The 26,643-nt window shown below is 37.1% G+C and overlaps 1 protein-coding gene across 1 annotated transcript in view; it reads left to right on the forward strand.

Annotated features, from left to right (window-relative positions):
- The first annotated feature begins 1,518 nt into the window (after positions 1–1,518).
- Positions 1,519–26,643, forward strand: part of NMD3 (NMD3 ribosome export adaptor) — a 39,804-nt gene continuing 14,679 nt past the window's right edge. The window contains exons 1-10 of the mRNA XM_067737949.1: positions 1,519–1,662; positions 2,219–2,275; positions 2,816–2,950; positions 5,084–5,180; positions 9,418–9,498; positions 12,134–12,262; positions 12,540–12,630; positions 20,115–20,193; positions 20,876–20,972; positions 23,780–23,897. Coding sequence (XP_067594050.1) covers positions 2,232–2,275; positions 2,816–2,950; positions 5,084–5,180; positions 9,418–9,498; positions 12,134–12,262; positions 12,540–12,630; positions 20,115–20,193; positions 20,876–20,972; positions 23,780–23,897 — 871 coding nt within the window. The 5' untranslated portion in view covers positions 1,519–1,662; positions 2,219–2,231. The remainder of the gene's footprint in view (positions 1,663–2,218; positions 2,276–2,815; positions 2,951–5,083; positions 5,181–9,417; positions 9,499–12,133; positions 12,263–12,539; positions 12,631–20,114; positions 20,194–20,875; positions 20,973–23,779; positions 23,898–26,643) is intronic.

The raw sequence follows: 26,643 nt of genomic DNA on the forward strand, positions 1-26,643 counted from the left end.
CCGCTCCGCGGCATGTGGGATTCTCCCGGACCGGGGCACGAACCCGTGTCCCCTGCGTTGGCAGGCGGACTCTCAACCACTGCGTCACCAGGGAAGCCCTTCCACAGACTCTTAAACAGAAGATGGAAATAAGGTCGATGGAAAATAAAGTTTCTTAAAAAAAAAACAAACAAAAAAACGAAAAAAAGCCCACGAATAGGAATAGCTCACCTGAGCCTCAGAAGGCTGGCAGCCTGGTATGGTGGTACATGTACACAGAGTTAGACAGACTGTTGTTCAGGTCCTGGTTCTGCCACTTACTTGCTACAGAACTCTCAGCAAATTACCTAGTTTTTTGGAATATCAGCCTCATCTGTAAAACATAAGCTCCATAAGGGCAGGGACCATGTCTTGTGTTGATCCAGTGCCTAACAAGACTGGCACTGTGGCACTTGCTGCCAAATCAAACAGGGTATGGAAGGGGTGTATTGAGAAAGAAAAAAGGAACAGCCCTTGACATTCTGAAGCTGGTCAGTACTCACAGGTAGGCCAGCAAAGGAAGATTATTTCCTGTAGGACCTGCCAGTTGGTTTGAAAGGCTGTGTTCTCAGGAATGTGACAGGTTACGTCAGGGTCAGATCCTGAAGGGTCCTTTTTCTATGCAGAGAAACTGGAAATAATCCAGAGTGGAGACCATTGAAGGATTAAAAGCAGGGGAGAGTAACAAAATCAAATTTGCATTTTAGAAGGATGGATTGGAGTGTGGAAATAAGAAGGAATGGGAGACTACTTAAGTACCCTACGCAAGAAATGGGAGGCCTTCTTTAATGACCTTCTATAAGACGACCTTGCTTATTTCTTGAAATTTGGGGCGAGAAGACAGAAAAAGAATATGGTTGCACTCTTCAAACATTTGAAATTCTGTCATAAGAAAGTGATTAGACTCTTTCTGAGCTGCTCTAGGATCAAGGTATAAAGTCATAAGGAAATATTAAGTGCACTATGGGGAAACACATTCTAATAATTAGAGTGGTCTGAAAATAACATAGACTTCTTCACAAATAGTTATTTCTTACATTTCTTTCATCTATTCAACAAATATTCCTTGGAGCAGTTAGGATGTGGCAGGCATTAGGCATATAACGGTGAACAAAATAGACAAAGGCTCTGCCCTCGATGGAGGTTACTGTAATTTTTGTCCAATGTGGTACCGTTTATAGATAACTTTTATATAATCATTTAAACAAGAAGCAAGCTCCCAATAGGGGTATCTAAAAAGTGGCTCTGAGTGAACTCTGGCCAAGAAGATCGGGAAGGACGATAACCAAATAGAAGAGTTGTAAAGTCTGTGTGAGTCTCAGGCGCCATAGGACGGGAGAGCCAGAGAGCCCGCTGCCTTCTCTCCCTCATCTTTTCCACCAGCCTGGCCTCCGCCCCGCCCCGCCCCGCCCCGCCCCGCCCTGCCGTCTCCGCCCTGCCCTCTCCGCCCTCCGCTCGCCAGCACCCTCCCCTTTCTCGGTCCCCCACACGCCGCTGTGATTCGCGCTGTCGGCCCGCGAGATTTCGAGCTATTCTATCGCGAGATCTTCAGTGTACTGGAGTCAGCTGTGGTGGCCGCTGACTAGGCGGTAGGAGCTGGTCCTGCTGCGGTTTTTCGGCACATCTGGGTCTGGCCCAGAGGCGGTAAGTAGGTTCTGGGGGCCGAGACCCGGCTTGCAGTCGTGCGGGGTCCCTAAGGAGAGAGGGGGACGGACTCCCTGGGCTCGGGCTTCCTCGGGCCGCGTGCGCGGAGCGTGTGTGCCGCCGGCGGGAGCCCGCGTGAGGTCTCACCCGTGAGGTGCGGGGTCGGAGTGGGGTGGTGGGTGGCCCGCAGGTGCGGTGACACCGCCCGCGGACTCTTACAGTGAGGTTCGAGGCACGCCCGCGGCAGCGGTGAGGGCGTGGGGTGTCCGGTGCGGCCCCGGCCCCCTCTGGCCCCTCCTTGGGTTCGCCGGGGTTGGCGTCCAGGTGCCGCCTGAGGTCAGCGCGCAGTTTAGTGGCTCGAGGGTCTTGCAGACGGGAACCTCCGGAATTCGCTTATTTGTGTTATTAAAGAAATTACTTCTTCCAAAGGTTCCAGGTGGAATTGGTTTTTCTTATTTGCGGCTTTACGAGGCTTGGCTGCCTTATTCAGAGAGGCAGAAGGAAGATGAGTAACAGATGTCTTAAATCTTACTATTCTCTCTCTTTTTAAAATCAGGATATACAGAAAAATGGAGTATGTGACAGAACCCGCGAAGCACACACCTGGACACATGTGAGTCGCGTCCCTTTTCCCCCATCCCTCTTAAGTTTAAAAATGTTAAAAGTGACTCTTTGAAACTTACTGTGGGGAAAGCTTTTCTTTGCGGGGTGGGGTCGGGGGGATTCTTTTGTCTTAAGTGGGAAAAATGAAAAGCCTTGTTTCCTGAGAAAAACGAGTTCATTTTTCGCTGGGAAGTTTGTGGTAGTAAATACTGGTTTAAGAATGTTAAAATATTCACTGTACATTCTTCTATGTTGGCATCAGCCATTGACTTTTAAATTTAAGGTAATTAAAATGTAATAAAATTATGTATTCATTTGTTCTGTCTAGCAATGTGATTCAGTTATATATATTTTTTATATTCTTTTCCATTATTGTTTATTACAGGTTATTGAATATAGTTACCTGTGCTATACAGTGAGACCTTGTTGTTTATCTCTTTTATATATAGTATTATAGTTTGTATCTGCTACTCCCTGTTTGATAGTTTTTTAATTTAACCTGTGCACTTATGAAATCTAATTTGAAAAACGTATGCTTTGTTTATTTAAGCTTGTGCTGCGATTGCGGTGTCCCGATCAGTCCAAATCCTGCCAATATTTGTGTGGCTTGTCTGCGAAGTAAAGTAGATATCAGCCAAGGCATTCCAAAACAAGTCTCTGTATCTTTCTGCAAACAGTGCCAAAGGTACGGTGTGGTACTATTTTATCCTGCTTAAAGTTGAAATTTGTATGTGGGAGAGCCACCAGGATATACTGACAATATTTTAAGAGTGTTAAGATATTCACTGTACATTCTTCTAGATTGGCATCAGCCATTGGCCATATGTGGCTTTTTAAGTTTAAGGTAATTAAAATGTAATAAAATTAAGTATTCAGTTCTGTCTGCTACCCACATTTCAAGTCCTCAGTAGTCACATGTGCCTGGTGGTTACCATAGTGGACATCAGAGGTTATAGAACTTTCATTTTGGATAACACGGCAATGATTCTTAAACATTTTGTGTTCCCAGTACACCTAGGGTTATGACACTCCCATAATAGTGAATCACTAGACATGATACTCTTTCCATCCTTTAAAAATAACATGCGATAAGATATATGTAATAAAGTGCATGTAATTGAGATTTAAGTTTTATTTATGTTGGCCTAGTTAGAGATTTTAGAATTGGCAATTTTGTAGTGTTCTTTTCTATTTTTCTCTGCTAATTTGGTAAAGTTAGTGCAAAGGTATTTGAATCTGTTCTTTTTCTGTTAAGAGATTAATAGGTTTGATGTATACAATTAATGGATACAAGTTTATGTTTTTAAGGGTGAGAGCAGATTTTAAAGACATATTACTATTAATTACCATGAAGCTTTTGTTTTCCGCTTCAGTCATTTAGAAGCCGTGTATGATAAAAAGCACCTTATTTTTTAAGTAATTTAGTGGTGTGTTTTAAATTAAAAATCATGTATTAATGTTCCCATGTAACTAAAATAACTATAGCTGATGGAAAAACAGCTCAATATATCATATCTAGCATGGTCTGAAATGAAGACTGGATTTTAAGGCAGACTTCTTCTGAAAGTTAATGTTTTATTCCTTTTATGTTTTCTTTAGTCGTTGGCATGAATAGCTTATGTCTAGGAGGCCATTGAGTAATACAGAACTACCCATTGAAACTACCCATAAAATTATATGCCTGTGATTTCCCAAATGGGTTAGGACTCTAGTGGCTCTTAACTTTTTTGGGAGGGAGGGGTTCATGAATCCCTTTAAGAATTTAAAAACTGCATCTTCCCAGAAAAATACAGAAAACAAAGACATGAAACTTGTGTACTGTTTCAGGGAGTTTATAGTTTGTAAGCTTGGCAGGTGTGAGGCTTAATCTATAATAAATATTCGCTATTCTTAAGAGCATCGGTGGAAAAAAAACACTGGACAAAGAATCAGGAGACCCAGTTTATCTTGAATTTCTCACAAACTAGCTCTTTGATACTCTTGGCCACTTCACCTCTCTAAGCCTTAATTTCCTCATCAGAATGAAGGGGCTTTATTAGATGATATACGAAGCCCTTTCTAACTCCAAAAACATGCTTATAACAAAGGGACCTATATAAATAATTTTTTTCAGTGAAACTTTAAAAGTGAAAATCAGACTATTTACTTAACAAGTAAGGAAAAAAAAGCATTCACATAATACATTTAGAAGTATTAATTTATTGAGCATTTGCTGTATGCTAGGCACTGTCCTAAGTCCTGAGCTGACTGGGCTAAAAAACTTTAAGTACATACATAAGGGATTTCAATTTTAATTTAGTCAGGTTTTATATAAGATTTTAAATTTTACAATTTAAAATTTGAAAAGGGACTTTGAAGTAGATAAATAGTCTGAGGTATTATTGATACATAGTATTAGGTACTAATTTACCTTTTTTGTGTGTGAGAAATAAGCAGTTCTTAAGCATTTTAGATGTACATTATAAACCATTTTAATGCTATTTGGAGGTGATTTTTTCACCTGTGTTTCAAAGTATAGCTTCAAGGAACACTGGGGCATTTTGTCATCCTCACTGGAATGCTTATTGGTGCTTGAAGTAATAAGACCTTTTAATAAGTTATTTCTGATTGACTTTCTCAAATACTCAGAATTTTATCTTTTTAACTAAATTACTTGTCTAACCGAAAGTTTTCTGGAACTTCTAAAATATATTTTGGTTAAGTGCCTCAGATCAACCTTGGGTATTATTAATTTAATAATCATTGTTACGTCTGCATATTCACGTGGAAATTTTTTTTTTTCCTGAGAGATCCTGAATTTCAATATATTTTCTCTCAGATATTTCCAGCCACCAGGAACTTGGGTACAATGTGCATTAGAATCTAGGGAACTTCTTGCTTTATGTTTGAAAAAAATCAAAGCCCCTCTGAGTAAGGTAGGTCAAATAGCTAAAACCAGTTTTTGTGGGGGGTTCTGTGTGTGTGTGTGTGTGTGTGTGTGTGTGTGTTTAATCTCTCATTTTCAGATAATCCTTGTTTGAGTAGATTTTCCAAAATAACTATTAAATGCTACTGTTGGTAAGCACACTACTACAAATGCTGTTTTCATTTTTAAAGTTGTATATATTCTTTTTTAATGGAAATGAAAATCTTTTTGCTTTAGAATCAAATTTTTTTCATTCATTATTTGAGAACCTCTTATGTGCAATAATCTTTACTGAAAATGTTTATATAAAGCCATTGCTAAACATAATTTGGAGACTATAGTATTAGGGCTATGGTATTCGGTTTTAAAAAATTTTTCGTTACTGCTCTGCAAAGAAAATATTTGTGCCTATTACTTAAAGTCAGGGTATAAACATCTTCAGAAAACAAATAAGGTTTGTTAGTGTAGTTAGGCTCTCTACATACCACTTTCAGTTTTCTTTATGCTAAACTTTATGACTTATTTCCATCAGGTATATTTGTAATTGAAATGGCTCTTTTGGTTTGACGAGCTTCAGATTCTCTTAAAACTCTGATAAAATTACATGTAAGAGTTCTTTGAAGTTTCTCCCTTTATTTTCCTTGTTTTTTCTCCCTGGAATTTGTATCAGTCAAATATTGGCCCTACTAGCTGAAAACTTTGCCTTTTTGCCCTTGTATTGTTTTTGATCTTTTTTTCCCTGTGTTCCTGACAGTTTCTTTTATCTTCCAGTTTTTGTATTAATTTTCTTTCAGTAGTAATATTTTAAGTTTAGAGTTTTTAATGTTCTTGATACAGTCTGTTGAATATTTCTGAAGGTTTAATAATATGCTGTTATTGTTTTTTACTTTCCTTCTGTTCCCTGATTTGTCTTAGTTTTTTTTTTTTTCCTGGAGTCAGTTTTTGTGTAATTTGGTCTTTTGTTTTCATACTTCAGGCTTTTGTCAGATGTTCATTAATAATTCATTAGCATTCAACAGATGTTTATTAACTCAACTCTGTGCCAATCTACTTTTGGTGTTAGGGATATGGAAGTGAATGAGAGAGACAAAATCCCTGTCTTAGAGAGCTTTTATTTTAGTTGAAGGGGAGGGTGTAGAGTAGTCAATGAACAAAATAAATAGGTATATTAAGAGGTATAAATTCTGTGGAGGAAAAAGCCAGAACTGTGCAGGGAAGAGTTGCAATTTAAAATAGAATGGTTAGGGGAGGCCTCATTGATAAGGTGATACTTGAATAAACATTAAAGGCAGTACGGGAGGGAGCCACAATCTGGAGGAGAAGAGCATTATGGGTAGAGAAAACAAGTGTAGAGGCCAAAGGCAGGAGAATACCTGTGTGGTTAGAGTGGAGTGGGGAGGGAAAAGTAATTGGGGATGAAGCCAGGGAAGGCATGGAAAGTCGGTAGGTCAGGCCTTGTAGGCCCTTTTGAGGCCTGGTTTTTACTCTGAGTATAGTGGGTATAGAGCAGGGGTCCCCATCCCTCAGGTCGCGGACAGGTACTGGTTGGTAGCCTGTTAGGAACTGAGCCGCATAGCAGGAGGTGAGCAGCGGGGGTGGGTGAGTGAGCAAAGCTTCATCTGCTCCCTGTTGCTCCCTATTGCTGGCATTACCGCCTGAACAACCGCCCCACCCCCCACCCCCGTCTGTGGAAAAATTGCCTTCTGTGAAACCGGTACCTGGTGCCAAAAAGGTTGGAAGGTTGGGGACCGCTGGTATACAGGGTATAGGGCAGAATAGTGAGATGAATGATTTACAGTTTATCAGCTTCCTTCTGGCTGTGTTTAGAATAGATGTGAGGGGCATGGGCACCTTTAGGAAGCGATTGTAGTAGTCATGAGAAATGATATTTGGATCAGTAGTAGAGGAAGTGAGAAGTGGACAGGTTCTGGCTGTATTTTGAAGGTAGTCAGTAGGATTTACTCATGAAGCTGGATGTATGTTTATGAGTTGGAATAGTCAAGGGTGACTTCCATGGTTCTTAACTTGATCAACCAGAGGAGGGAGTTACTGATAGTGAAGTAGGAAAGGCTTTAAGAGGAGCAGGTCAGGGGACTTCCCTGGTGGTCCAGTGGGTAAGACTCCTTGTTCCCAATGCAAGGGGCCCAGGTTGAATCCCTGGTCGGGGAACTAGGTCCCGCATGCGTGCAGCAGCTAAGAGTCCGCATGCCACAACTAAGACCTGGCACAGCCAAAATAAATAATAAATAAATAAATAAAATTTAAAAAAAAAGAGGAGCAGGTCAGGCAGGAGAGATCAAAGCTCATCTCAAAGTGGTGCTTAGATGTCCATTAGACATGGAAGTAGAAATAGTGGGGAGCTGGATAAATGAGCAAGGGACTGGTCCAGACCAGAGATAATAAATTTGGGGTGTGATGGTATTTAAAGCTATAATATTAGATGAGATTTCCTAGAGAGTTTAGAGAAAGGGAGAAATTTCAGGACTGAATCCGGGGATCCTTTAATGATAAAAGTTTGAGAAGATGAGAAAAAAAATCAGTCAGTACTTCTAATTAGCTGCAGGGAGAACAATATATATAATCAGGAGATCTAGAAGGTGAAGGGAATGTTCAGGAAAGAGATTGAGGATTTTGGAGGTTTTGTTGTTAGTGAATGTTGAATTCCAGAGGCCAGTAAAAGGTTTTCAGGATTTGGGGAGGAGTGTTAGATGGGATAGAAAAGGGCATATGTGGGCTTACCTGGTGGTGCAGTGGTTGAGAGTCCGCCTGCTGATGCAGGGGACATGGGTTTGTGCCCCGGTCTGGGAAGATCCCACATGCCGCAGAGCGGCTGGGCCCGTGAGCCATGGCCACTGAGCCTGCGCGTCCGGAGCCTGTGCTCCGCAATGGGAGAGGCCACAACAGTGAGGCCCGCGTACCGCAAAAAAAAAAAAGAGAAAAGGGCATATGTGGAACCATATGGAGATCGGAGTGTGGGAGATGAGGGAGTGACTGAGGTAATGGTAAAGAAGAATTAAAGGGCTCGATAAGATGGATTATTCCTGGTTGTCTGAGGACAGATGGTGTGGTGAGGCTGAGGAATGGGGAATGCAGATGGAGGCTGAGGGAGTAAGAAGCTCTCTGTCACCCTCTGTACGTGGTGTCGCTTGTTGACTACTAGGCTTTGCTTTAGGGAACCAGTCGAATGAGGAGGGTTTTACTCTGGATGGCTGTACCTATACTAGCTTATCTAGTTCTCACCAGAAAGGTCTTGATAAAATTATCTGCCTGCTCATGTCTCCCAAATCTGTTATCTACAGCTCAGATTTCTCCATAGAGCTCCAGACCAAATAGATATCTCACTATCCACTGAACAGCTTCACTTGGATATCTTAGATAAATCCTCTTAAACTTAAATGTCTGAAACCAAATATAGCACATCCCTCCCCATTTAATCTGTTTTTTATTTGTGTCAGAAAAATAGTGTTACCTAGATGCCCAAGCTGGATACTTGACCATCATTCTAGAATCTTCTTTTCTTCCTTCCCATATCCAGTTATTATTAAATCCTATAGATTTTATCTCCTAAATAGCTCTTGGCTTGGATCTTTATGCTACTGTTATTTCTGACCCCTCAGTTCAGGTCAGCTACAACTCCTGCCCAAATTATTGAAACAACCTCCATTTTTGTTCTCCCACCCCCTTCCTCAAAACACCCATTTTAGCCATATTGAGCTACATTCATTTTGTCACATATGGCAAACTGTTTCTGGCCTCTGCTGATTTAGCAGTGAGTTACCATTGTGGATTCAGTATTCAGTGCATGAGACTCCTTGTAATGAATGTTCATTTTTTTTTAAGCCACATACATATTATAGTGAGAATAATAAAAGTAGAAACCTTTGTTCATGAGATTTCTAGTAGATGATGAGGTCATCAGGTCTTTGTTTTCTTCTAAAAAGTGTAATTTCCATTCAAAAAACTGTATACTGTTTTTAGGGGAAAGGAGTTTTTTTCTATGCAAGTATTTTAATTTTTGCTTGAATTATACCAGTTTCATCAATATAGTCATTAGATTTTCCCTTTATTTGCTGTTTTTGTTGCCATACCTCTGATGATAACTTTTTTTTTTTTAAACTGGTGATGTTGGGTAGATTAATCATGGATTCCTTAAGCATCTATGAAATCTGTTTATTAATGAGTTATTCTCTCATTTCTTTTCTCCTCAGAGGGGAACTTACGTTTCTTTTTGTTTGTGTTTTGTTAAGGTACGGCTTGTAGATGCAAGCTTTGTTTGGACTGAGCCCCATTCTAAGAGACTTAAGGTTAAACTAACTATTCAGAAAGAGGTAAGCTATACATAATTTTCTCAGCATGGTTTAAAGTATAGGTAGGATAAGGAGACAAAAGACCTGTATGCAGAAAATTATAAGACACTGATGAAAGAAATTAAAGATGATACAAATAGATGCAGAGACATACCATGTTCCTGGATTGGAAGAATCAACATAGTGAAAATGATCATACTACCCAAAGCAATCTACAGATTCAATGCAATCCCTATCAAACTACCACTGGCATTTTTCACAGAGCTAGAACAAAAAATTTCACAATTTGTATGGAAACACAAAAGACCCCGAATAGCCAAAGCAATCTTGAGAACGAAAAATGGAGCTGGAGGAATCAGACTCCCTGACTTCAGACTATACTACAAAGCTACAGTAATCAAGACAGTATGGTACTGGCACAAAACCAGAAAGATAGATCAATGGAACAGGATAGAAAACCCAGAGATAAACCCACGCACATATGGTCACTTTATCTTTGATAAAGGAGGCAGGAATGTACAGTGGATTGTATAGTGAATGTACTGCCTCTTCAATAAGTGGTGCTGGGAAAACTGGACAGGTACATGTAAAAGTATGAGATTAGATCACTCCCTAACACCATACACAAAAATAAGCTCAAAATGGATTAAAGACCTAAATGTAAGGCCAGAAACTATCAAACTCTTAGAGGAAAACATAGGCAGAACACTCTATGACATAAATCACAGAAAGATCCTTTTTGACCCACCTCCTAGAGAAATGGAAATAAAAACAAAAATAAACAAATGGGACCTAATGAAACTTCAGCGGTTTTGCACAGCAAAGGAAACCATAAACAAGACCAAAAGACAACCCTCAGAATGGGAGAAAATATTTGCAAATGAAGCAACTGACAAAGGATTAATCTCCAAAATTTATAAGCAGCTCATGCAGCTCAATAACAAAAAACAAACAACCCAATCCAAAAATGGGCAGAAGACCTAAATAGACATTTCTCCAAAGAAGATATACAGACTGCCAACAAACACGTGAAAGAATGCTCAACATCATTAATCATTAGAGAAATGCAAATCAAAACTGCAATGAAGTATCACCTCACACCAGTCAGAATGGCTATCATCAAAAAATCTAGAAACCATAAATGCTGGAGAGGGCGTGGAGAAAAGGGAACACTCTTGCACTGCTGGTGGGAATGTGAATTAGTACAGCTACTATGGAGAACAGTATGGAGGTTCCTTAAAAAACTACAAATGGAACTATCATATGACCCAGCAATCCCACTACTGGGCATATACCCTGAGAAAACCATAATTCAAAAAGAGTCATGTACCAAAATGTTCATTGCAGCTCTATTTACAATAGCCCAGAGATGGAAACGACCTAAGTGTCCATCATCGGATGAATGGATAAAGAAGATGTGGCACATACATACAATGGAATATTACTCAGCCATAAAAAGAAACGAAATTGAGCTATTTGTAATGAGGTGGATAGACCTAGAGTCTGTCATACAGAGTGAAGTAAGTCAGAAAGAAAGACAAATACTGTATGCTAACGCATATATATGGAATTTAAGAAAAAAAAATGTCATGAAGAACCTAGGGGTAAGACAGGAATAAAGACATACCTACTAGAGAATGGACTTGAGGATATGGGGAGCGGGAAGGGTAAGCTGTGACAAAGCGAGAGAGCAGCATGGACATATATACACTACCAAATGTAAGGTAGGTAGTGGGAAGCAGCCGCATAGCACAGGGAGATCAGCTCAGTGCTTTGTGACCCCCTGGAAGGGTGGGTTAGGGAGGGTGGGAGGGAGGGAGACGCAAGAGGGAAGAAATATGGGAACATATGTATATGTGTAACTGATTCACTTTGTTATAGAGCAGAAACTAGCACACTATTGTAAAGCAATTATACTCCAATAAAGATGTAAAAAAAAAAAGTATAGGTAGGAAAATGAGGGGCTATTGGTAAATTATGACTTGAACAGCTTAAAAGGAAACAAAGGCACTCTTAATTTTAACCCTTTGTTTTCTTTTGGATCATCTGCACAGATGATCAGGTTGATAGTAAGCAGCCATTGTTCATGATAGTGGGCTAAGTTAATCTTCTCAAAGTCATTTATATTTGGAATAAGATTGAAGTAAAAACATGAGCTAAGGCAGTGCTTCTCAAACTTGGCTGATCATTTGACTCACAGTGACTGAATCAAACTGGATTCAATTGGATGTAAGATCCAGGAATCTATTAAAGCTTCCCAGGTGATTTTTGATGATTGCCTATGTTTGGGGACAATTAAATTAAGGAATGTCTTCTTTTTTGAGAGTTTTCTTGGTCTCCTAAGGAAGAACTTTATACGCACACACGCATGTACATGAATATATAGCTATTAAAATTCTGCAAAAAATATCCTTACAACACTTCAACTAAAGGTAAATTTGAAATGTTAATCTAATAAATCCTATGAATTAAACCTATATATCTTTCTTGAAATAGTATGACTTACGATTTTAAATGTAACTCATTTGTTGTTGATTTCCTCAAAGCATTCATGGAAGAAGATTTTAAGTTAAATATTGAAGGATCTTCTTTTAAGAAAACTATGTTATTAAACAGAAAGGAAAGAATGAAGGAGTGTGATTGTTTTCTTCGTCAGGTGATGAATGGTGCTATCCTTCAGCAAGTGTTTGTGGTGGATTATGTTGTTCAGCCCCAGATGTGTGGAGATTGCCACAGAGTGGAAGCTAAGGATTTCTGGAAGGCTGTGGTTCAAGTCAGGCAAAAGGTAATGAGAGAAAGATGATGTGTGAATCCTCCATCTTGTATTTCATCTTTGTCGGTTATAAATAGCGAGTAAAACTTTCTCCTTTCCCCTCTTTCCAAATCGTTCAGGCAGTAGGGATATCCAGGTCTCTGGGGCATTCACCTTTAGAAAGAGATCACTGCCACATTTTAGATAATCTTTAAAGGTTGTTTTTGTTTTAAAAATCAGTGTCCTATATCTGTAGATGGCTTTTTTTTTTGCATTTCATTTATTAATCCAGTAATGCATTTATGTTTAGACTTTGCACAAAAAAACTTTCTACTATCTGGAACAGTTGATTTTGAAATATGGCATGTACCAGAATACACTTCGTATCAAAGACATTCATGGTGAGTTAAAATTTAAAGCATTTGAAATGATGTCAGAATTTTATTGCAGCTATCCTAAGGAGTCTTTTATCTTTACTGATAGTATCTAGAATAGTACTGTCCAAAAGAAATTTCTGTTAGGAAGAAAAAAATCTTAGCTCTTTATCTGCACTGTCCAACCAGTTTGGTAGCCTCTAGCCATATGTAGCTATTGAATATTTGAAATGTGGTTAGTGCAACTGGGGAGCTGAATTTTTAATTTTTTTCTATTTTAATTGAAATTTACACTAAATAGCTACCAGATGAGTAAACCAGTAACTACATTAATAGAATGTAGAGTGGTATGATAGAAATTCATCAAAAACTTATTTTATGTAGAGGTCAGTTTTCTGATTGAAAGAAAATTATTTTTGAGATCTGTGAGTTGTAATATTTTTGTTTTTCATATGCCTAGCTGCATTTGTGCTGGATACATTAAATCAAAAGGCTAAACTCAGTAATAATAAATAGTGATATACAAATGATATAATTAGATTTCTTGAAGATGGAATTTAAAAATGTGTAATTTCATAATGGCTCCTCACAGCGTGTTCTGTCTTAGCACTTACTATTGATGTAGCACACTTTTATATACTAGCCGATGGATAAATATTTCTTTAATAATAGAAAAAGTAAATATTCTTTAGCAAACTCTTAAGTCTCTTGCTAAAAGTTAATATTTTTAGTTGTAGGACATGTGTATAATTTTCCTGGTTGTTAAAGTACAGGTTTAGAGATAGCTATTCTTGAAGGAATGACCAAATTCTTGTACTACTTATTTTAAAAGTGTAAGCTCCTCTGTTACTTACTGATCTGTTAGTCATTTATCTCATATGTCTTGAGGAAAGTAATTAGAAGTGTAATTTTAGGTCCTTAAATGGGAAGAAATGAGTATCAGTTATGTTACCTGGAGAAAATCTTTTAAGCTTTGTATCTGATTTGAGTGCATTACCACTATAAGGTTAACAGTCTAAATTTGTAAAACATAGTTTACTGAATACTTACTGTGGGGAAGGTACTTTGCAGCCTGTTTAACATGGTGCCTGGATATTTGTGGCTAGCCATCAGGCAAAAATACACCTTTGTTCTGAGTAACTTTGTTTTGAGTAACTTTTGGGGATTAGGGGATCCTAATATTCTAGAAAAGGAAGCAGAAAACTCTGATTATCGTTCATCACCAGGGCAGAAATGTCCTTACACAGAATTTTTTGTAGCAAAAGACTTGGATACATTCTGGTACATACCTTTGCAGTCACTTTAAAAATCAAAAATGCTGGAAGTTTAACAGTCCTTTTTTTCATCCAGAGGAATTAATCTATTTTTTTCCCCCTACTGGTTCTTGATTTGATGTAAATGAATCTTTTGTTTGTTTGCTTGTTTGTTTGTAACTTTGTTTTTAAAATCATAACAATTGTAAAAATTTAAACAGAAGTATATATGAATAAAGGACCTCTGTCCCATTTATCCACTTGTTATTCCCAGATGTAGCCCCTTAAAACAAGGTATTACAATGTGTACTCTGTATATGAATTGTGATAGCATTGGTTTTCCCTCATATGTGAGACTGTTCTGTAATATTCTGTGACTTGCCATCTTAATATATTTAGAAACGTTTCCAGGTCATTGCATATAATCCTATTTTATTATTTTTAACCACTATGGTTGTATATTTGTTAATCAGTATGTTTTTAATTATTTAGTTGTTTCCTATTAACTGGTTTACAAGATGCTCTAGTTTTTTTTGCTGCTACAAACAGTACTGTAATAAACATCCTTATGTTTGTGCATAGTGGTTTTTCTGTGGGACTGAGTTCAGGAATTGAAATTACTAGACAAAAGTATGCAAATGTTAAATTTTATACATGTGCTGCTAGATTGTTTTCCAAAATGGTGCCAGCTTACAGTCCAGTCACTTGTGAGAATTTCTGTTTTTCCAAACACTTGCCAACACTGCATAAGATTGTATTGGACTTTCTAATTTTTGCTGTTCTGATGAAGAGAATAAAGGCATCTTGTTTTTATTTTCATTTCCTTGATTACTAATGAGGGTTAACATTTTCATATGTACTGGCTATTTATGTTTATCTAATGTGAATTGTCTGTTCTGCATATATCTGTTTTTTCCTTACATATTTTGTGTCTGTTATTTAGTATATCAATCTCATTACGTGTGTGTATTATTACATATAGAGAGAGAGGAGCATGCAGAGCATGTGTTTGAGTGTGAGCCTGAGAGAGCATATACTTTCTTACAATGTCTCATGTCTGTTATCATCTAAATTTTTCTTTTTTCTTTTTTTTTTTGTGGTACGCGGGCCTCTCACTGTTGCGGCCTCTCCTGTTGCGGAGCACAGGCTCCAGTCGCGCAGGCTCAGCAGCCGTGGCTCACAGGCCCAGCCGCTCCGCGGCATGTGGGATCTTCCCGGACCGGGGCACGAAGCCGTGTACCCTGCATTAGCAGGCAGGCTCTCAACCACTGCGCCACCAGGGAAGCCCTAAATTTTTCATTTTTTGGTTTTGTATAGCTATGGCTTATGACTTTCTGTCTTACATAGGAAAGTTTTTTATACTCCAAAGATATTTTTAGAAAGTAAATTTCTGTTTTACTTTTGGATCTTTAATCTTACCTGGTAAGAGTTTTTCCCAGAAAGTTAACTTGCATTGTCTCAATACTTACCTACCAAGTAGTCTGTCCTTTCCCCACTGATTTGAAATATCTCCTTTCTTATATATACTAAATTCCTTTGTACACATGGCTCAGTTCTGGTTTATTTTGTCCCACTGCTTTTATTACAGTATGTAAATTATACTTTATAGTATGTGCCCTTTTATTAATTCTTTTGTAAACCTTGGTTGATAGTGAGTAAGAGCATGGATTTTGGAACCAGATTTTGTGAATTTGAATCTCTGTCCCACCAGTTTTTTGCTGTGTGACCGTAGGCAAGTTATTTAACTTCTCTGAGCGTCAGTTTTCCCATTAATAGAATAGAGAGGATGATAATAACACTACCTCATAGGATTATAGTGAGGATTAAATAATTTGTGTAAAGCACTTAGAACTGTGCCTGGTGCATAATCATGTTTATTTAGTTCTTTTCTGTATTTCAGTGACATGTTATTGTTTTCATCGTGAAGATTTTGAATGTTTCTAGTTTTTTTTGACTATTCTATGCTTTTTATTATTGTGGATGGCAACTGTTTTCATTATGTTTTCTAAGTGATTATTGCTAGTATTTTGGAAATGTTGATTTTGTATGTTGATCTTTCTGAAATTTCTTAATCAGTAATAGTTTACATTATATTCTTGTCATATACATGATAATTTACTAGGTAAATTATTATCTGTACACAACGATAGTTTTATTTCTTCCTTTGCAGTATTATTCCCTCTTTTTTTCCCCTTTGGCTAGGAGTGGAGAATAGCATTGAGTGGTAATGTATCAGGCATTACCATCTTTCTGTGTTTCACCCCTAAATAGAATATTTGTTGAGATTTCTATCTGATACATATGCATACAAAGTTATATTTAAACTGTTCTGTCCCATCATGCTATCAGTTATGTTAGTGACGTTGAAACAGTTGGAGTTTTCCCCTCTTTCTGCATACTGTTAATCAACATGTTGAAGTTTTGTAAGAACCTGCCCAGTAAGCCATCCAGTTTGGTATGAGGAAAGGATGTAAAGGCTTTTCAACTCCTTTTATTAGGACGTTAGTCTTTCAGGTATTATACTGCTTCTTGAATCAATTTTAATAGCATTTTCCAAGGAAATTCACCATTTCGTCTAGCTTTTCACATACTTGGCATAAAATTGAACGTGGTATATATATCATAGTGTTAAATCTCATCCATAACTATCATTGTATCTTCTTTATTTTTGCTAATGTTGTTTGTCTTTTTTCATCTCCCTTCACTTCCTCTCTCTCCCCGTTCCCATCAGATTTGCCAAAGTTTTGTCTATTCTAGTTTTTTCAAAGTTAGTTTTATCAAGAAAGTCTTACTTTTTCTTAATTTTTGCTTTTGTTACTAATCCTTCTATTTAAAAATTTTTTTAATTGAGGTAGAATTGTAGAATTGACATAAAACATTATATTAGTTTCAGGTATACAATATATTGATTGAATATTTGTGTATATTGCTGAATGGTCACCCTATTAAGTCTAGTTAACATACATCACCATACATAGTTATACAATTTTTTTCCCTTCTACTTTCTTTAGTTTTTTGTTTGAATTAATTGAAAGCTTAGTTTATTTTCAGTTGCTAATATGTAGACTTAATAAATTTTCTGAGTATCATATTGGCTCTGTAGCTGGTACTTAAAGCTGACTTTTTCCACTACCCATTGCATATTTCTTTTTTTTCTCACCAAGTATCTCAGCTATTTGATGCTCTTGAGTACATACCTAGGTGTAGAATTGCTGAGTCATATGGTAAATTTATATTTATCTTTTTAAGAAACTACTAAAGTGTTTCCAAAGTGGCTGTATCATTTTATATTCCCATCAGCAGTGTTTGAGGGTTCTAGTTTCTGCATATCCTCATCAACACTTGCTATTGTTTCTTTTTATAAATAGCCGTTTTAGAGGATAATTTGAAGTGGTATCTCATTGTGGTTTTAATGTGCATTTCCCAAATGACTAATGATGTTGATTATCTTTCATGAGCTTATTAGCCATTTCTGTATCTTTTTTGGTGAAATAGCTGTTTAAATATTTTGCCCAGTTTTTGATTGGGTTGTCTGAAGTTGTAAGAGTTATTAAAATATACACTGGATACAAGCCCCTCATCACATATGATTTGTAAATATTTTCTCCTAGTTTATCTTTCCATTTTCTTAATGGGTCTTTTTTTAAAATTGTGATAAGAACACTTAACATAAAATCTACCCTCTTAAATTTTTAAGTGTATAATACATTATAGTTGACTGTAAGTATAGTGTTATACAGCATATCTCTAGAGCTTAATCTCTTGCTTAACTTAAACTTTATGCCCATTAACTAGTCACTCCTCATTTCCCCCTCCTCTCTGGCAACCATCATTCCACTGTTTAATTCAATGAATTTGACTATTTTAGATACCTCATATGAGTAGAATCATGCAGTATCTGTCTTTCTGTGACTGGCTTATTTCACTTTGCATAATGTCCTCAAGGTTAGTCCATGTTTTTGTACATTGTAGAATTTCCTTCCTTTTTAAGGCTGAATAATGTTCCATTGGAGGTGTATATCACATTTTAACCATTCATCTGTTGTGGAAACAACCTAAATGTCCATCATCTTGGCTGTAGTGAATAGTGCTGCAGTAAACATGGGAGATCTTGATTTCGCTTCTTTTGAATAAATACCTAGAAATAGGATTACTGGATTATATGGTAGTTCTATTTTTAATTTTTTGAAGAACATCTGGACTATCTTCCATAGTGGCTGCACAGTTTTATATTCTCCGTAGTAGTGTACAAGGGTTCCAGTATTTCCATGTTCTCGCCAGTACTAATTGTCTTTTGTGGGTTTTTTTGGTAATAGCCATCCTGACAGGTGTGAAATGTAAACTTATTGTGGTTTGGATTTGCATTTCCCTGACGATTAACAACATTGAGCTTTTTTCATATACCTATTTGCCATTTGCACATCTTCTTTGGAGAAATGTCTTGTTCCTCTGCCTGTTGCTTAATTGGGTTATTAGTTTTTTTTGCTGTTGACCTGTAGGAATTCCTAATAGATTTTGGAGATTAACCCCTTTGCAGATACATGGTCTGCAAATATTTTCTCCAATTCTGTAGGTTGCCCTTTCACTGTGGTGATTGTTTCTTTTGCTGTGTGGAAGCTTTTTGGGTTTGATGTAGTCTCAGTTGTTTATTTTTGTTTTTGTTTTGGTGTCATCCATGAAATCATTGCCAAGACCAGTGTCATGAAGCTTTTTTTGTATGTTTTCTCGTAGAAGTTCTATGGTTTCAGGTCTTACATTTGAGTCTTTTTAATCTGTTTTGAGTTGATTTTTGTAAGATGAGTTCAATTTCATTCTTTTGCATGTGGATATCCAGTTTTTCCAATGCCGTTTGTTGAAGAGACTATCATTTCCCCACCATGTATTTGTGGCACACTTGTTGAAGATCAGTTAACTGTATGTGTGGATTGATTCTATAGACTTGTCTTTTTGTCGATACCATACTGTTTTGATTACTGTAACTTTGTAATATATTTTGAAATTAGGATGTGTGATGCCTGCATGAAATGGTGTCTTTTGAATTGTGAAATTTCTAAATTTTGAAGTCTAATTTATCATTTTTTAAATAGCATGCTTTTGGTGTCATGTTTAAGAACTCTTGTCTAATTGATATCAGAAAGATTTTCTCCTGTTTCTTTCAAATGTTTTATAATTTTAGCTCTTATATTTAAGTCTAACCCTTTTGAGTTAATATTTGTGCATGGTGTAAGGGTCTAAATTCATCTTTTCCCATGTGGATAGCCTGTTTTCCTAGTGAAAAGACTATTCTTTTCCCAATGAATTGCCTTGGATCCTCTGTCAAAGATTTATTGACTATAAATGTAAGGGTTTATTTCTGGATTCTCAAGTCTGTTCTGTAGATCTGTATAATCTATTCTTAATATACTAGTACCTCACTGTCTTGACTACCTAAAGTTATTGAGTTTTGAAATTGGGAAGTGTAAATTCCTGACAACTTTGGTCGCCTTCAAAATTGTTTTGGCTATTCGAAGTTATTTTAGTCTTCCTAGTTAGCTGAGTTGTTTGGAAGAATATCTCTAAACATTTCTTAGCAGGTAGTTTGCTTTTAGTTATCTCTTTGCTGCTTATTTTTAATGGTACTGCATTGTGATCAGATAACATTGTAGTAATTTCTGCTGTTTGGAATTTATTGAATTTTTTTATTCTTAGATGTGATTATTTTATGAATATTCTATGACTTTTTGAAAATAATAGTCTTTCTTGGGACCATGTTCTACAATGTCAATTAAATCAACCTTGATACTTGGTTTTTCAAGTTCTATGTATCCTCCCTATTTTTGGTCATTTTGGTCATTTTGGTTTTGATAGTCTTATACTGGTCTCCCACAATGATTGCATGTGTATTAACATTTGTTAATTTTATTCTTTTTAATAGTTTTTGTTTTCTTCATCTCAGTGCTGCTATTAGATGAATTCCTATTGTCTTCTTGGTAGATTGTTCCATTTATTACATAAAATATCCTTCTGTTTAATATTGTTTTCTTTTAACCTTAATTTTATTCTGTCTGAAATTTAAATTGGGCATCTTGTTTTGTTAGTATTTATCGGATTTGTCTATCCTTTTGTCAAACAAGCCTTTAAGTGATAACGGTATTCCTCCTGTGCTATGGCTAGAATATTGTAATTGTTTAATATGCATTGAATTTTTGGTATAATCATGTTAGCAGAGGAAAATCTTACTTTGTGGTATTATTTTAACATGGCTTTTTTCTTTAAAAGATGGTCTGGATTTCTATTATTCCTCAAAACAACATGCTCAGAAGATGGTAGAATTTCTTCAGTGTACGGTTCCCACTAGGTATGTTTTGAACGTACATGTGATTAAATCCAGGGAACTGGGAATGAACTTAGGTCACATCCATTCTTCAGGCTTTGGCATCCTATCTTAAAATATTTAAATTATAGTAGGGATACTTACACAGTCAGTAAGTATTTATTGGATTAACCATTTTAAGGGAAGTATTAGCCAAAGAGCATTAGCAATCTCTTTGGGGAGCTAGACCTCACCCCACAATAGTAAGCACTGTAGTACTGAACCACTGATTGAATATGTTTAAATAAGCGAGAAGAAAAACGGGGGTAGAGGACTTTGGGGAGAAACTTCATGGAAGAGGAAGAACTTAAGCTCATAAAATGGGGAAATTTTCAAAAGTAGAGTTTGTATTGAAAAGTGAGATTAGTGTGAACAATGACTTTGGGCAGGCATTAGTGTGGCTTTTAATGGATGCTATATGTAGACTAGATTGGTCTAAGCCAAGGGCATGTTTTGGAGGTTTTCAGTAGGTAAAGTTGAAAATAGGTAGGGTGCAGTCAGATTGGTGAAGTTTTTAAATGAAGTGGACGAAATGAGGGTTCACCATAGCAGGCATTGCTGTTTCAGACCTTGGACAGTAATGATTTGTTTTGATGTTTATATTCTTGAGACTTGTTACAAGTAAGGACCTTTGTTTTTTTATATGATTAACTTTTTCTCTTAACAGATACAAAGCCTCACAGAGACTGATCTCTCAGGATGTCCATAGTAACACATACAATTACAAAAGCACTTTTTCTGTGGAAATTGTTCCAATATGCAAGGTACTTTTTCTCATTTAATTAATCCATGTCCTTCTTTCTTTTTTTTTTTTGCCGTACGCGGGCCTCTCACTGTTGTGGCCTCTCCCGTTGCGGAGCACAGGCTCCGGACGCGCAAGCCCAGCGGCCATGGCTCACTGGCCCAGCCGCTCCGCGGCATGTGGGATCTTCCCAGACAGGGGCACGAACCCGTGTCCCCTGGATCCGCAGGCGGACTCTCAACCACTGCGCCACCAGGGAAGCCCAGCTTAATCCATGTCCTTCTTAATTGGTTTATATGTAATTATTAGGTCCTGGTTTCCTTCTGGGATTGGTTAAACATTTAGAAAACCTCCTTCTTAATGGTTGCTGACACATTTCAGCCATGTTAAAAAGATGTTTAAAAGTAATCATGCTTAAAATTATAAATTTTTGGTGTACTAATTAAAAGGCCTGGTTGCAGTTTTATGGTGCGAATTCCTTAAACTTTGGCAGTCCTAGTGGACACTTGACAGTTCTGTGAAACTTTGAATACAGGAAATTACTTTAAAATAATTATCAGTGAACCACTTTGTGGAATATATGCAAACTGGATTTTGGCATGATAAAATTAAACAGTATTGTGGAAAGGAGATCACAGAATTATTTTTGTGATTTTTAAAAAAATTTATTTATTTATTTTTGGCTGTGTTGGGTCTCTGTTGCTGCACGTGGGCTTTCTCTAGTTGTGGCGAGCGGGGGGCTGCTCTTCATTGTGGTGCGCGAGCTTCTCATGGCGGTGGCTTCTCTTGTTGTGGAGCATGGACTCTAGGCACGCAGGCTTCAGTAGTTGTGGCACACGGGATTAGTTGCTCCGCAGCATGTGGGATCTTCCTGGACCAGGGCTCGAACCCATGTTGCCTGCATTGGCAGGTGGATTCTTAATCACTTCACCACCAGGGAAATCCTTGTGATTTTAAAAATATAATCTGAATAACACTTAAGACATAGATTATCATTTCATTAATTGTACTAAGGTAAAACTCTGCTTCAAAAATATAAATGAATTAAAATTCAACAAATAGTTATTGAGGATCTATTGTATAGAAGGCTGTGTGTTAAGGATTAAGTACTAGAGGTCTCTGCCACGTAGGAACTTGCATGTCCATGTTTAAATCACTAATAATAAATGCCATAATTTATTGTGAGCATTCTACATAAAGTTATCTCTTATACTTATTATTATAAGTATATTTCACCTCTTCAAGTCTCATAACAACGGGAGTAAGTCATATCATCATTTGAAGATGAGGAAATTGAAGCTTGGGGAGGTTAGATGACTTGCCCAAAGTTACATAACTACAAAATGATGAAGCCAGGATTTGTGTCTAGGTCTGTGACTCTGAGGCTTTAAAGTTATCACTAATTTATGGTGTAGCACACTACCAGGGATGAAATGATGGCTTAAAACCAAGTCAGCAAATTTTTTCTGTAAAGGGCCAGATAGTAAATATTTTCAGCTTTTAGGCTATATAATCGGTTTTGCAATTACTCAACTGTGCTGTTGTTGCACAAAAGTAGCCATAGATAATAGGTAAATGAAGGGCTGAGGCTGTGTTCCAGCAAAACTTTATTTACAAAAATTTGGCCTGAGAATCTTATTTGCAGACTCCTAGTTTAAAATAGTGAACATTTTCCTGGTGTAAAACTGGGGAAATATGAATCTAGGTGTGAGGGCATATTTAGGCCATGTGTATTAAGTGCTTTGAGAGACTCATACAGGTATCTGGATAAATACACAGTGTAAAGAAGTTTTTTCATTAATCTTTGGAGACTCTTACTACGTTAAAAAAAAAAAAAAGGAAAAGGACTGAACTAGGTGCCATTAGGGAGGCACAGAATGTTCCTTCAGTGGGGGAGGCTTGTGAACAGATACAGCTTAAAATATAACCCAGATCCTTTTTATATTTCAATAACAGCTTAAAAGCAGTAAACCACATTGGTGGTAATACTTCCTGATGCACACATAGGCATATGTGCTTTTAAGGGGGCATTAGATCTTTGATTTCATATTGGTACATGTAGACAAGAAGGAGGAACACGTGGCTCCTCTGAAATTAATTTTTTTTTAATAATGGTTATGTTTTTTAAAAAAATTATTTTTAGCTGTGTAGGGTCCTCATTGCTGCATGAGGGCTTTCTCTAGTTGTGGCGAACGGGGGCTTCTCTTTGTTGCGGTGCGTAGGCTTTTCATTGCAGTGGCTTCTCTTGTTGCAGAGCATGGGCTCTGGGCGCGGGCTTCAGTAGTTGTGGAACGCAGGCCCTAGAGTACAGGTTGTGGTGCACCACGGCATGTGGGACCTTTGCGGACTAGGGGTCAAACCCGTGTCCCCTGCATTGGTAGGTGGATTCTTAACCACTGCGCCACCAGGGAAGTCCCTGAAATTAATTTTTATAGAGATTAAATGAAGGCACAAATAGATTAGAAAATCACTCTCCTTCTGGTGTTTATAATACTTTGCTTGGAATGTAAACTATATTAACATAGAGTAAAAAGCAGGCGTTCACACTTTAATAAAATTGAAACAAACTTAATAGTTTGGTGAAGAATCTGGAAAATATTTTTTAAAGCATTTTTATTAAGACAGATATTCCCATCTTAAGAAGGTGTAGCTTATTTTCTGTTTCTTTAAGGTCTGATTCTTTTTTTTAGGCCCTTTGTTGATACATAGAATTAAAAATGACATTTTGGTTTGGGCAAATGCGCTTGGATCAGCTTTACATTGATGATTGTTTACTGGAGACTGTTACTTAGGATTTCCTTCATACTAAATGTTAGTTCTTACGCCTAGGATAATGTTGTTTGTCTGTCTCCAAAACTGGCACAAAGCCTGGGAAACATGAACCAGATTTGTGTGTGTATTCGAGTAACCAGCGTCATCCATCTCATAGATCCAAATACCCTACAAGGTAAGTTTACGAAGCTATTTGCCTTGACAGTTCTCTCCAGCAAGCAGTAATAATTTGTTAATGTTGTTAATTTTATTAAGCATTCTTAGTAACATTGTTTTAAAAAAGTACTATACAGTGGTTAAAATTTTTACCATACGGTGTTTTAAAATACTGGAATTTTTAAAGCTTTTAATAAGTTATCCTTGTATTTTTTTGTTTGAAGAAAGATTTCTGTGAACTTTTAAATTTTTATTAGTTGTATTCCATTTAGAGTATAATTGCTTTACAATGGTGTGTTAGTTTCTGCTTTATAACAAACTGAATCAGCTATACATACACATATATCCCCGTGTCTCCTCCCTCTTGCATCTCCCTCACACCCTCCCTATCCCACCCCTCTATGTGGTCACAAAGCACCGAGCTGATATCCCTGTGCTATGCGGCTGCTTCCCACTAGCTATCTATTTTACATTTGGTAGTGTATATATGTCCATGGCACTCTCTCACTTCGTCCCAGCTTACCGTCCCCCTCCCCGTGTCCTCAAGTCCATTCTCTATGTCTGCATCTTTATTCCTGTCCTGCTTCTAGGTTCTTCAGGACCATTTTTTTTTAGATTCCATATATATGTGTTAGCATACGGTGTTTGTTTTTTTCTTTCTGACTTACTTCACTCTGTATGAGAGTCTCTAGGTCCATCCACCTCACTACAAATAACTATTTCGTTTCTTTCTATGGCTGAGTAATATTCCATTGTATATATGTGCCACATATTTATCCATTCATCTGTTGATGGACACTAAGATTGCTTCCATGTCCTGGCTATTGTAAAGAGTGCTGAAATGAACACTGTGGTACATGACTCGTTTTGAATTATGGTTTTCTCATGGTATATGTCCAGTAGTGGGATTGCTGGTTCATATGTAGTTCTATTTTTAGTTTTTTAAGGAACCTCCATACTGTTCTCCATAGTGGCTTTATCAATTTACATTCCAAGCAACAGTGCAAGAGGGTTCCCTTTTCTCCACACCCTCTCCAGCATTTATTGTTTGTAGATGTTTTGATGATGGCCATTCTGACCGGTGTGAAATGATACCTCATTGTAGTTTTGATTTGCATTTCTCTAATGATTAGTGATGTTGAGCATCCTTTAATGTGTTTGTTGGCAATCTGTATATCTTCTTTGGAGAAATGTCTGTTTAGGTCTTCTGCCTATTTCTGGATTGGGTTGTTTTTTTTTTTTGATATTGAGCTGCATGAGCTGCATGTATATTTTGGAGATTCATCCTTTGTCAGTTGCTTTGTTGGCAAATACTTTCTCCCATTCTGAGGGTTATCTTTTGGTCTTGTTTATGGTTTCCTTTGCTGTGCAAAAGCTTTTAAGTTTAATTAGGTCCCATTTGTTTATTTTTGTTGTTATTTCCCTTTCTGTAGGAGGTGGGTCAAAAAGGATCTTGCTGTGATTTATGTCATAGAGTGTTCTGCCTATGTTTTCCTCTAAGAGTTTGATAGTGTCCAGCCTTAAATTTAGGTTTTTAATCCATTTTGAGTTTATTTTTGTGTATGGTGTTAGGCAGTGTTCTAATTTCATATTTTTACATGTACCTGTCCGATTTTCCCAGCACCACTTATTAAAGATGATGTCTTTTCTGCATTGTATATTCTTGCCACCTTTACCAAAGATAAGGTGACCATATGTGTGTGGGTTTATCTCTGGGCTTCCTATCCTGTTCCATTGATCTATATTTCTGTTTTTGTACCAGTACCATACTGTCTTGATTACTGTAGCTTTGTAGTATAGTCTGAAGTCAGGGAGCCTGATTCCTCCAGCTCCATTTTCTCAAGATTGCTTTGGCTATTCAGGGTCTTTTGCATTTCCATACAAATTGTGAAATTTTTTGTTCTAGTTCTGTGAAAAATGCCAGTGATAGTTTGATAGGGATTGCATTGAATCTGTAGGTTGCTTTGGGTAGTATAGTCATTTTCACAATGTTGATTCTTCCAATCCAAGAACATGGTATATCTCTGCATCTCTTTGTATCATCTTTAATTTCTTTCATCAGTGTCTTATAATTTTCTGCATACAGGTCTTTTGTCTCCTTAGGTAGGTTTATTCCTAGATATTTTATTCTTTTTGTTGCAGTGGTAAATGGGAGTGCTTTCTTAATTTCACTTTCAGATTTTTCATCATTAGTGTATTGGAATGCCAGAGATTTTTGTGCATTAATTTTGTATCCTGCTACTTTACCAAATTCATTGACTAGCTCTAGTAGTTTTCTGATAGCATCTTTAGGATTCTGTATGTATAGTATCATGTCATCTGCAAAGAGTGACAACTTTACTTCTTCTTTCCTTTTTGGATTCCTTTTGTTTCTTTTTCTTCCCTGATTGCTATGGCTAAAACTTCCAAAACTATGTTGAATAATAGTGGTGAGAGTGGGCAACCTTGTCTTGTTCCTGATCTTAGTGGAAATGCTTTCAGGTTTTCACCATTGAGCACGATGTTGGCTGTGGGTTTGTCATATATGGCCTTTATTATGTTGAGGAAAGTTCCCTCTATGCCTACTTTCTGCAGGGTTTTTATCATAAATGGGTGTTGAATTTTGTCAAAAGCTTTGTCTGCATCTATTGAGGTGATCATATGGTTTTTCTCCTTCAGTTTGTTAATATGGTGTATCACATTGATTGGTCTGCGTATACTGAAGAATCCTTGCATTCCTGGGATAAACCCCACTTGATCATGGTGTATGATCCTTTTAATGTGCT

Source organism: Pseudorca crassidens, chromosome 5 (genome assembly GCF_039906515.1).
Source record: "Pseudorca crassidens isolate mPseCra1 chromosome 5, mPseCra1.hap1, whole genome shotgun sequence".
Classification (NCBI taxonomy): domain Eukaryota; kingdom Metazoa; phylum Chordata; class Mammalia; order Artiodactyla; family Delphinidae; genus Pseudorca; species Pseudorca crassidens.